This window comes from Scylla paramamosain, unplaced genomic scaffold, assembly GCF_035594125.1.
Source record: "Scylla paramamosain isolate STU-SP2022 unplaced genomic scaffold, ASM3559412v1 Contig4, whole genome shotgun sequence".
NCBI classification, from domain to species: Eukaryota; Metazoa; Arthropoda; class Malacostraca; order Decapoda; family Portunidae; genus Scylla; species Scylla paramamosain.
Window position 1 is genome coordinate 2,795,001 of NW_026973669.1, and position 12,500 is coordinate 2,807,500.

General features: G+C 42.3%; 2 protein-coding genes across 6 annotated transcripts in view; both read right to left on the reverse strand.

The window, feature by feature from the left end:
* LOC135096546 (gastrula zinc finger protein XlCGF57.1-like) overlaps nucleotides 1-3,649 on the reverse strand; it is a 275,120-nt gene extending 271,471 nt beyond the window's left edge. For all 5 annotated transcript variants that reach the window (XR_010264797.1, XR_010264796.1, XR_010264801.1 and 2 more), the window contains exon 1: nucleotides 3,514-3,649. The gene's annotated coding sequence lies outside the window, so the exon portion shown is untranslated. The remainder of the gene's footprint in view (nucleotides 1-3,513) is intronic.
* A 1,224-nt stretch (nucleotides 3,650-4,873) lies between these two features.
* LOC135096579 (uncharacterized) overlaps nucleotides 4,874-12,500 on the reverse strand; it is a 12,338-nt gene continuing 4,711 nt past the window's right edge. The window contains exons 2-7 of the mRNA XM_063998172.1: nucleotides 8,737-8,891; nucleotides 8,456-8,594; nucleotides 8,231-8,308; nucleotides 7,543-7,711; nucleotides 6,322-7,323; nucleotides 4,874-5,977 (exon numbers count right to left, since the gene is read on the reverse strand). Of these exons, the coding sequence (XP_063854242.1) occupies nucleotides 5,617-5,977; nucleotides 6,322-7,323; nucleotides 7,543-7,711; nucleotides 8,231-8,308; nucleotides 8,456-8,594; nucleotides 8,737-8,886 (1,899 nt within the window). The 5' untranslated portion in view covers nucleotides 8,887-8,891 and the 3' untranslated portion in view covers nucleotides 4,874-5,616. The remainder of the gene's footprint in view (nucleotides 5,978-6,321; nucleotides 7,324-7,542; nucleotides 7,712-8,230; nucleotides 8,309-8,455; nucleotides 8,595-8,736; nucleotides 8,892-12,500) is intronic.

Genomic DNA, 12,500 nt, shown 5'->3' on the forward strand with positions numbered 1-12,500 from the left:
TTCGTTTTTTGGGGTACAGTCTAGAATACCATCTAGGGAATTCTGTCTGTCTGGGGTAATGTCTAGGAATCTTCGCTTTTTGAGGCAGTCTAGGGTACTGTCTGGGGAATTCTCTGTCAGTCTGGGGTAAAATCTAGTGGACTTCTGTTTTCTGTGACATGTCTAGGGAATTTTTGAGCACTGTCTAGGGAATTTTCTGTCAGTCTGGGGTAAAAATCTAGGAAATATCTACGGAAATCTTGAGCACCATTGCTTGAATTTCCTGTCAGTGTGGGGTAAAATCTAGGGAAATATTAAGTACCTCCTAGGGAATTTCCTGTCAGTGTGGGGTAAAATCTAGGGAAATATTAAGTACCTCCTAGGGAATTTCCTGTCAGTGTGGGGTAAAATCTAGGGAAATATCATGTACCTCCTAGGGAATTTCCTGTCAGTGTGGGGTAAAATCTATGGAAATATTACGTACCACCTAGGGAATTTCCTGTCAATGTGGGGTAAAATCTAGGGAAATATTGAGCACCGTCTAGGGAAACTGCTCTCTGTTGGGGCCCTTTTTACAATGGCTTTGTCTTGCTTCTTGCTGTTGAGCTTTAAAACTCTCATTGTTGGCACACCCCAAGCTGCCCCCCCCTGCCCTGCCCCGCCCCCCGCCATGCGTCTGGTATTGTTTTAAATACCAGCCAATTATTACTTGTTGTTAAGCTGAGGCGGGGCAGGGCGGCCACACGGGGCGGAGCTGGACGAGTGTACGCGTGTGTATACATGTGTGTTTGTGTGTGTGTGCGTGTGTGTGTGTGTGGGGGTCATACAGCCTACAGGCTCAGATTCGTGTAGTAGGCAAGCCCCCCCTCCCTCTGTTTTATAAGCTCTGGCCCCCCCCTCTCCCCCACACCTGCTAACTTAACCTAAACTAACCTAACTGTTTCTTACTAGTAAGTCTCACAATCTTCTTATCTTAACCTGACCCCAACCTGACCTGACCTGACCTATCATATCTATAACCTCCACTATCCTTTTCAATCCCTAACCTAACCTGACCTGACCTAACACTGAGTCCCTTAATATCACTAATCCCTAAAGTACACAAACAGACAAACCCAGTCATTCTCTAAAATTTTTCCCTAAACCACTTTTTTCCCCTAAACCCTAAAAACATCCCTTTTCACCCTATTTTTTAACCTAAAACACCTTACAAACCCAAATTACATCCCTGAAACCTGAAAGTACATCTCTTTACCCTAATCTAACCATACAAACCCCCAAAATGTCCCTTAAAACACCGTTCAAATTGTGCAACCATAAAAAAAATCGAAAATACCCTACATTATAACTGAACCCTAAATTTCCTTCCATTTACCCATACAAGCCCAAAAAACATCCCTTAAAACCCTTAATTCAATCCAATCTTCCCTTGACAACCATAAACACCCTTAAAAAATTTCGTTTTATCACCCCAAACCTAAAACCCCTTAATATATCCCTAAATTACCCTTTAAACCCTGTGGACGTCTCTGAACCATCCAAAAAATGAAAACTCAACAAAATTTCCCTAGGTAATTTATTTTTGCCCTAAAAATATCCCTAGAAATGTCCCTATGTTCTTTTTATCCCTACAATTTTTCCCTGTTTTTTTCCCTAAAGCCACAACAGTTGTACAGTGTCCCTACAACCTCTTACTATAAACCCACAATGTTCCTAACCTCACTAAAAGAAGCTAAAATATCCCTGAAAATATCCCTAGGTTTCTCTCCTATCCCTACAAAATTTCCCTGAATTCCCCTAACAATCTTATAAGCTCTTCCTAACACCCTAATTACAACCTACATTCGTTTCAAACCACAGAATCTCCACTACAACCTCATTCACAACCTCACTCTGAAACCCGAATTACAACCTGAACCTCACAATCTCTGCAAATCTTTATAATCTTCCCTTAAAAACCTGATAACAACCTCAATTTCTTTACAACCCCATTCACAACCTCTTGAATTACAACCTCTTACAAAGTCTACAACCTCACAAGCTTCCTTTACAACCTTCCAGAACACCCATAACCTCTCCTTACAACCTTTCACAACCCCCTAACAACCTGTCACAACCGCAACTTCGATCTACAACCCTTTAGTACTTCACAATCTCTGTATACAACCCCAATTACAACCTACAACCCAATTACAACCTACAATTTCTGTCTACAACCCTTCACAACCCCACAGTCCCCCAAAAAACACTATTATCTGCCCCCCCCCCCCCCCACAGCAGTTGTACAGTATCCTAGCAGCTACTTGTCCCCCCCCCCATCTACTCCCCCTTGCCCCTACAACCCAACTACAACCCTCTGTGTAATAACAATACCTAGAAAGCAGGTTATATCATTACTACAAAGTGAATTCTGTCTCATCTCCATGTTGTGATTCTGAAAAGATAAGAAAAAATAAAAAAAATATTGACCTTCTCTCCCCCCTCACCCCTCCTTCCTCCCCCCTCTCCTCCTCCTCCTCCTCCTCCTCCTCCTCCTCTTCCTCTTCCTCCCAAAACTTGAATAACAGAGAAAAAAAAACTCCTCCCCCCAAAAAAAATTTCAAAAAAATATTAAAAAAAAAGTGACAATGAATTAAATAAAAAAACTTATGGTGTGAAAATATTGTGTTTCCTTACATAAGAAAAAAAATTTGCTGGACTTTTTGGCTTATCATTATTCCTGGTGGTAGTGGTGGTGGTGGAGTAGTAATAGTAGTAGTAGTAGTAGTAGTAGAAGGAGAAGGAGGAGGAGAAGTAGAAGCAAGGCAGTAGTAGTAGTAGTAGTAGTAGTAGTAGTAGTAGTCGTCATTAAATTAAGAAGATAAGGTTGTGGTGTGTGGGGGCACTGAAGCACAAACAAACCTGAGCAAAGAATCACACTCTGAAGACACAATGGCTGATGCAGGAAGCCATTAGGCCTACACGTGGCAGTTCCTGTACAAAACACATCTTCCCTACTTACCCCTGCCCTATAATTTTACAGATCCCCACAGAAATTTCCCTATATTTTTCGTGGCCTTGTCAGTAATTGAGCTTCCCTGCCCCCCAGATAATCAACTCCCCCAAGTGTCACGATATTTGTTGCGGTGAAGAAATTATTTGGTTTGAAGGCTTGTGTACACCAATATCTATGCATTTTTTACCTAATTCACCGGTAATTTGATACTGCCACGGTCTGGGAAGGTGCGCAAGGTATTCTTCTATACCTGGGAGCACTGGCAGGAAACGTAGTGAAGGAATATATAAGAAAATAGGAAACATGACTACAATAACAAGCAATAATTGACTATGACAAAACGGGGGGGGGAAAAAAAAGATATAATTATCCTGTAACTTCCATAAACCACCAAAAAAATAACGAAACACAATCAGTGTCATAAAATAAAAGTGGAAGAGCCAAGTGGAGGAAGGGAGGAGGTGGAGAGGACCACAAAGCGAAGGAACGGAAGGGAGGGAACAAGAACATTATCTCTTTTAACATTTCCCCAAGCGTACCTGAGTCTTATCTCCTGCTTATCTCGGCGCCCTCCACCTGCTGAGTCCGCCCCCTGCTCACCACGACGCGTCACTGCTCGCCTGCTGAGTCTCCTGCAGTGTAGCACTCAAGTCTTCCTGCTAGATGTGGTTTGTTTACATTTTTACCAGCGGGTTTTTTTTCCGCGCCCAAGTCTTGATCTTGATCTTGATTAAATTTTACTCGGATTTTTTTTTTAGGTATCTGCTTTAATTTAAGATTGATATTATATTTTTTCTTTGGTATTCAGCTTAAAATGAGTAGATTAGTGGATGAAGGGCGGATGTGCGAGTAGGTGGGTGTATGGAAGGTTGATGGATCTATCGGTGGATTTATTTATTTGTGCATGGGTGAATTGCTGTATGGATGGAAAGGTGAATGGATGACTGGATGCATAAGTTAATGAGTAGGTGGATGGGTGAGCGGGTGGTCGGATGCGTGGATGGGTGGATGAGTGAACTGGTGTGAGGATGTATATATGGAAGGATGGATGGATGAGTGAGGATGGGTAATTCAATGGGTATGTATGTGGAGGGCTAGGTGGACGGGTAGATGCATTGTTGTATGGATAAATGGATGGGGGACTTTTCACCCCAACAGTGGATAACTGCATAGATGGACGGATGGACCACAACCCCTTCTTGAACAAACAAATAAGTAAATAAATAAATACACACAAAATACAAACAAATAAATAGCTAAAACAACTAAAAAGCCAAAACAAAAAAAAATAAATTAGGCTCGTCGGGTTTAAAATGTTCTGCTTCCACCGCCATAACAGAAAATGCAAACATGCGTGTTCTTAAATAAGTGTCGTTTTCACCTCAACTGCGCCTTGTTATCCCCATCTCGTGCCTGGAAAGTGAGCTGCCGTGTTCTGCGGCCCCTTGAACACTAGCAGAGTCCTGAGATAAACGTAAGTACAGAAATATGAAATACTCGTATGTTTTTATATTGCAAGCGAGGAGTTCAATGTTACGTTATTTTTTTTCAATTTTTTACCCATTTACTGGTGACCTGCGATACTGTGTGGCCGTGTGTGGTGACCTGTGATGCTGTGTGACCTGTGTGTGGTAACCTGTGGCTGTTTGGTCGTCTGTTGGCTTTAAATAAGACTGATTTAAATTTGTGACCCGATGAGAAAAGGTTTTAATGCTAGGTTACTGTATGGATAGATAGACATACAGACAGACAGACAGACAGATAGGAATATATAGATTGATAGCAAGATTGTGTTTATAATAACCCCTTATGACGTACAGTAACGAAACACAAGATAAAATTAATATATAGTTGCGTGTGTGAAAGAAAACGGGAGCATGACAGAAAACCATACGCACAATATCCTAGACTTACTTATTTACGCTCAATGCTCAACATACCTTCAATAGCCATTTATGTTCCTCTCATCACCACAAACTTTAATAAACGACTGGCAAATCATTACAGAACTGAAAAAATCGTATCCTTTACATAAATCACAAAATTACCCTAGTCTTCCCTGCCAAAACAGAAAACGGAGCGGTAGGTAGCAGAGGTCACCGTCCCTAACATTGACTTCATGAAAAATCTGACACGCCTTTTGAAAGTACCATTGTGTTCACCTTATCTTGGCTGATATTTTGACCTCGGTGTAAGCGCAGAAGGTAATAGATAAACATAAGTAGATAGAAATATGTTAATAAATGAATAGATAGATAAATAGATGAATACATAGATAGATAAATGAATTTGTAGGTTTTTGATAGATAGATAGATAAATAGATACGTAGGTTATTGATAGATAGATAGACATGATGATAGATAGATAAGTGGAAGCATTGATAGATAATAGATAAACAGATCAACAAAAATGAAGGATTTATATATATTTTTATTGGTTGACAGAATACGTGTTGACAAAATATTTATTCTTTGTTCATTTGCTTTTTTTCTTTCATGTTTTCCTTCCTTCTCTCCTCTCATATTGCAATAGTAGTAGTAGTAGTAGTAGTAGTAGTAGTAGTAGTAGTAGTAGTAGTGGTAGTAGTAGTAATTCTTCTTCTTCTTTAACATCTCCACCTCCTTTTCCATCCTCACCACCGCTACCACCACCTACCACCGCCACCACCACCATTACATCCTGCATCAAAGGAAGAAGAATGAGAAGCACTAGGAGGAGGAGGAGGAGGAGCACCAATAACAGCCAGACTTTGCAGAGTACCGTGTAGAACCTGAACGAAATCCTCTGCAATACCATGAGTGACCTTGTTAGTGAAGTAATCAACGGACAGTAACAGCCTTGACCTAAATGTATGAAAGGTCAAAGTGAATGGGTGACCTCCAAATTGGGCAGACACGGATCGAAGTAAATGCACAGCTTCTATTGGTCCTCCCGCCCTGCCCACGCCCGGGAGGAGGTCACGCAGGTCACCCATGTTTGTGGTCATGAAGTGGGCGTCTGTTCTGTAATGGAAGGGTTAGGTTGGGGTGGGTTAGGTTAGGTTTGGGTTAGTTTGGGTCTCTCTCTCTCCTCTCTCTCTCTCTCTCTCTCTCTCTCTCTCTCTCTCTCTCTCTCTCTCTCTCTCTCTCTCTCTCTCTCTCTCTCTCTCTCTCTCTCTCTCTCTCTCTTAATAGTAATGATAATAATACCCTTATCAAACTACTACTACTACTACTACTACTACTACTACTACTACTACTACTACTACTACTACTACTACTACTACTGATAACTGAGTCTAGTCTATTCATTCAACTAACCACCACCACCACCACCACCACCACCACCAGCAAGCTTCACTCTTTACCTGTTAGGCTGAGCTCGGCGCGTGAGGCGGTGATTGGCCCACAGTATGAGACAACAGGGCCTCAGCAATGGGCCATTCTTCACCGGCCTTTGCTCGGGGCCCAAACTTCTCTGGAGTCGTGAGTGCAGAACCTTTGAAAACCCCCAGAAAGTCTCTTCAGAGCGTCCGTCCTCTTCTCTGACTGTCTGTTCGTGTTCCTCCAGGCCTATGTGGCACCCTGCTGCGTCAGAGTGTCCTTCAGGGTAGTAGCGGCGGAGGTTGACGCAGTTTGTTGTGTTGAAGGCCGCTGTGTGAAGCCTTCCTGGTTCTGCGTGTTTCTGAGCTACACGAAGAAGGGCTATGTTTGCAGCAGCCACTACACAGCTATGCACCGTCACGCCCTTCTCCCTGCAGAGTTTTACAAGTTTAGAAGTCAGTGTTGCTGTTAGATGGCGCTGCAGAACGTGGGTGCGTGCGTGTGACGTCCTTGGCTGCTGCAGAACACCCCCTAGATATAGTTTCTTGTTATAAGTGAGGATTAAACGCCCCATTAGTTTAGTCACGAGGTACGGCAATGCTTTGAGATAGTCAGTGGGCGCCAGGAGGTCGTCTGCCAGTGCTGGGGTGACGGGACGCAGGGTGGCGAGAGGTGGGCGGGGAAGAGGATAGACTGACACTGTTGAGTTCATTATGTCTATTAGGTCTTGGCAGAGTGACAAGTTTGTGACCCCGTCGGTGATGCAGTGATGAACGCAGACGATCAGTACACCACGCCAGGCACTGCCATCACCACCATCACCACTATCACCAACACAGCTTCCCTTCATCACCTGGTCTCCTATCACTAGCTTCACGCGCCACAGGGGACCCTCAGCCATGTCGTAAGGGTCGTGGAGGGCCCTGCTGTAGGTCTGTAAGGGGTCTCCTGTCTCCACTGCAAAGGGGACGTGTTCCTGGGACACCTTCCGGAACCAAGGTCTTAACGCGCGCTGCCCCACACACAGCTGCAGTATGCCAGTTCTCCTGCAGTGCATTGGGTACATGAGGCGTGCTGGGGTGAAGTGAACAGGCATGCACACACACACACACACACACACACACACACACACACACACACTCTTTAATAAACATGGTGGCAGCGGTAGGATTAACACACACACACACACACACACACACACACACACACACACACACACACACACACACACACACACACACACACACACACACACACACACACACCTTGCCAGCAGCACCACAGCCTCCCTCACGGTGTCCTGTGGCACATGCTGCTTGGAGGTCAACCACATCGCCACAACAGTGTTTAGGGTGCCCAGACTCCCCCCGTATGCCATCATTGCTTCCATATTTCCCAGGGGGCGCACCCACTCCCCCGGGGCCACTGGTACCACTGGGGGAGATGAGAACACAGGAACATTAGTTAGTGCAGGAAGTCATGAGGCCTACACGTGTTAGTCCCTGTACAAAACACACCTGTCTGTTTCCACCTGTCATCCTTGTCCACACACTGATCTAGTAGTAGTAGTAGTAGTAGTAGTAGTAGTAGTAGTAGTAGTAGTAGTAGTAGTACAGCTGTCTATTTCCACACTGATCTAGTCTTCATTTAAAAAGCCAATTTCTTCCTGTCTCCTTCTTCATCCAACTTGAATCCTTTACTTCCTGTCCTGCCCTGATTACTGACCCTGAGGATTTTGTTTAGGGCCCGCTTGAAATGTTGTCCTGCCCTGATTACTGGCCCTGAGGATTTTGTTTTGGTCACTCTAGATATTGGGAAGTTAGGTTTTGCATTGTTGAAGTCTTTAGATAGATAGAAAGACATTGATAGATAGATAGATATGAAAAAATAATGAATGAATAAAATAAATAAAAAGTTCTTATCGTTTCCAAAATTAACTTAGATTACCTTTACCTTCATTTTCCCACGGGGGTTGCACGGGGGGCGCCGCTCCCCACGCCAGACTCCCCAAGGGGCTCCTCTTCAGCACACCTGTGGGAATGTAATGTGCTTTAATTAAGGTGTGTTGGTGTTTAGGTTAGGTTAAGTTTGATTTGTGAAGATAGAAAGAATTTGTCTCTTAAATAGATTGTTACTACTACTACTACTACTACTACTACTACTACTATTACCACCAACCTTTCAATCTTCCTAAGTAAGAATTTTTTCCTCCTCCTCCTCCTCCTCCTCCTCCTCCTCCTCCTCCTCCTCCTCCTCCTCCTCCTCCTCCCTTGTCTTCCTCTTCCTCTTCCATTGTGTCAAGCCAGTGAACCAAACTCTGAAAGAAAACGGGACTCAGGAAGTAACCAAAGAAAACGGAGATGTAGAAAATGTCATATGCATCTCTCTCTCTCTCTCTCTCTCTCTCTCTCTCTCTCTCTCTCTCTCTCTCTCTCTCTCTCTCTCTCTCTCTCTCTCACCAGGCAAAACAAGGTTCCAATCACGTATAGGACAAGAGCTGGGGATTCAAATTGTTGTTGTTGTTGTTGGTGGTGGTGATGGTGGTGGTGGTGGTGGTGGTTGAGGCGGTGATGGTGGTGGTACCTCAGGCCCTCATCCACAAGGCTCATTTTACCTTCAAAAGACACAGACAATTGACCTCATTCACTTGTTACCTTTGTTTGGGTTTTAGTAGTAGTAGTAGTAATAGTAGTAGTAGTAGTAGTAGTAGTAGTAGTAGTAGTAGTAACTTTGTAGATAAATCGTAAAAAATTCTCTCTCTCTCTCTCTCTCTCTCTCTCTCTCTCTCTCTCTCTCTCTCTCTCTCTCTCTCTCTCTCTCTCTCTCTCTCTCTCTAGCAGGTGGGAAGAAAGGAGGAGTAAGAGAACAAGATATTGATGTTAAGGTCAAGGAGACGAAAGGGAATGAAGGGAACTAGAAAATATAAGAGTCCTCCACAAAATAGCTGGAGTTTTCTTTGGATTGTTCGTTTTCTTTGATTTTTTTGCTTTCCATAGAGAGAGAGAGAGAGAGAGAGAGAGAGAGAGAGAGAGAGAGAGAGAATGAATTAAAGTTTTCTCTAATTTCCAAATGTCTTTGTTTCTTTACCTTTGTCCTTCCTCCTCCTCCTCCTCCTCCTCCTCCTCCTCCTCCTCCTCCTCCTCCTCCTCCTCCTCCTCTTCCTCCTCTTATCCTTGACCTGTGTGTGTATACTGTCTGGTTGCATGAAGGAGGAAGAGGGATAAGGAGAAGAGGGAACGAAGAGGAGGAGGAGGAGGAGAAGGAGGATGACGAGGAGAAAGAAGAAGAGGAGGAGGAGGAGAGACAAATAAATATACTATTGATTAATTTGAATATTGATATATCATCCGCAAGGGTAGAGAGAGAGAGAGAGAGAGAGAGAGAGAGAGAGAGAGAGAGAGAGAGAGAGAGAGAGAGAGAGAGAGAGAGAAATGTTTTGTTCTTCCTTACGTATGTTTCTTAAATAGAGGCTTTGATAAGTGGTGCAGGTTCTCAAGAGTGTTTCTCCTGTTATTATTGAAGAAATGTTAATCTGTCACTAGAACCGTAAAAACACCCTTGAAAACACTTGTCACTTCAACTACAGCCATTTAAAGAGTGTTTCTCCTGTTAGTAATGTAGAAATGTTGTTAATCTGTCACTAGAACCGTAAAAACACCCTTGAAAACCCGCGTCACTTCAACTACAGCCATTTAAAGAGTGTTTCTCCTGTTAGTAATGTAGAAATGTTGTTAATCTGTCACAGGAACCGTAAAAACACCCTTGAAAACACTTGTCACTTCAACTACAGCCATTTAAAGAGTGTTTCTCCTGTTATTAATGTAGAAATGTTGTTAATCTGTCACAGGAACCGTAAAAACACCCTTGAAAACCCGCGTCACTTCAACTACAGCCATTTAAAGAGTGTTTCTCCTGTTAGTAATGTAGAAATGTTGTTAATCTGTCACAGGAACCGTAAAAACACCCTTGAAAACACTTGTCACTTCAACTACAGCCATTTAAAGAGTGTTTCTCCTGTTATTAATGTAGAAATGTTGTTAATCTGTCACAGGAACCGTAAAAACACCCTTGAAAACCCGCGTCACTTCAACTACAGCCATTTAAAGAGTGCTTCTCCTGTTAGTAATGTAGAAATGTTGTTAATCTGTCACTGGAACCTTAAAAACACTCTTGAAAACCCGCGTCACTTCAACTACAGCCTCTGAAATGTAGTGAGGATGGTGTGTTGAAGTGACGCATAATACATTGCAGTGACGAGGCGGTTCTTGTAGTGTAAATAACTACAATATTGCAATCACCCATAATATCATTACGAAACTTTCTTAATTAATTTACTTGTCCACTTAATAGTAAACAAATAAACAGGTGAAATTTAAATACCTAACTGTCATTTAAGCTCCATTATAAATTATCAGATTTTTTTTTTTATTTCCTTGCCAGTGTTGTGCAATTATGTAAAGTTGGTAAGTGAAACAGCCTCTTATTTTTTTTTTTTCTGTCCTCGCGTGAATCAAATCAGTTTCATTGCAAATAACTACCTTAATTTGTCGTCTTTCCTCGTGTTGGTCGTTAAGCCGTTAATCATTTAATGCTCGCACCTAAAACCCCTTATCTGTAAATCAAACAGGAAATACTAGATACTTTGCTTCATTATTTTCCTCGTCTTTTCTTAGCTGTAGAAATCATTAAATATCTTGATCCGTTTATTTTTCTTCTTCAAACATCGTATGCAGCCATTTAACCTTCACTACAAACTCTACTTTAGATTGTCGATACCAGTCACAACTAAAAACAAAAACACTTTCCTTCATTATTTTCCTCGTCTTACCTTCGTTATAAAACCATTAAATATCCTAATCCGTTTATTTTCCCTCTTCAAACATCGTACCTTCACTACAAACTCTACTTTAGATTGTCGATACCAGTCACAACTTAAAACAAAAACACTTTCCTTCATTATTTTCCTCGTCTTACCTTCGTTATAAAACCATTAAATATCCTAATCCGTTTATTTTCCTTCTTCAAACATCGTACCTTCACTACAATCTCTACTTTAGATTGTCGATACCAGTCACAACTTAAAACAAAAACACTTTCCTTCATTATTTTCCTCGTCTTACCTTCGTTATAAAACCATTAAATATCCTAATCCGTTTATTTTCCCTCTTCAAACATCGTACAGCCATTTAACCTTCACTATAAACTCCTTCCCTTATTTTCCCACCCACTCAAAGCCATCTGACGAACAACAAGCACTGCACATCCACATAACATAAATAATTACAGAGGAAACCAGAACAGAATCTCTCCCTGGTGGAATCATGCGTGGTTTAGCCTGTTGTTCATCAGACCTTGGCCTTTCCTGGGCTAAGGGAGAATTGTATGCATAGCTCTTTCACTCGCCAGACTTGCAGGGAGGTTAAAAAGATCGATAATATAACGAACGCCTCCCTGTGTTTTATTGTTTGTTTTGTCTTAGTTAACAGATATTCTCTCTAGCCTAACCCAGCTTAACTCAACTAATCCCTGCAGTTTGTCGTGGTTTGTCAATACGAAAAGGAAATGCAAGTTAAAACGATGAAATAGTGAAAATAATAATAATAATTGCATACTCTTTCAATATTTATGTGCGCGAGTGAAAACCGTGTAAATTCAGTCTAATTTAATACATTCTAGAGGCATTGTTACACCCGCATCTTCGTTTTCTGTCAAGTGAAGCTTCCGTCAACTTTTGTTCCGCTACTTCATGTTGTGCCGTCAGCATCACGAGGCGGCGGTGGTCTAAACACAGGAGGTTCGCCAGCATGTGTTGTCAATTGAACATCCTTTTGCTTGTAATATGATAAGTAAACCTTGGTCTGTCTTTCACCACGGACTAAGTAAACCTTGGTCTGTCTCACCACGAGGCTAAATAAACCTTGGTCCGTCTCCCACCACGGACAGGATAAGTAAACCTTGGTCCGTCTCTCACCACGGACAGAATAACCTTGGTCCGTCTCTCACCACGGCTGAGTTCAAAAGCCACACAGATGTTTGGCCAGGTTCTCATAAGTGTTTCTCCTGTTGATACTGTAGAAATCTTACTAATCTGTCACGAGGACGGTAAAAACACTGTTCAAAACCCGTGTAACCGCAACTACAGGCTTTTGGAAAAGGAAGATTCAGCGCGGAAGATTTTCACAACACGGCCCAAGCTAATTGTATATGAAAAAAAAAAATAAAT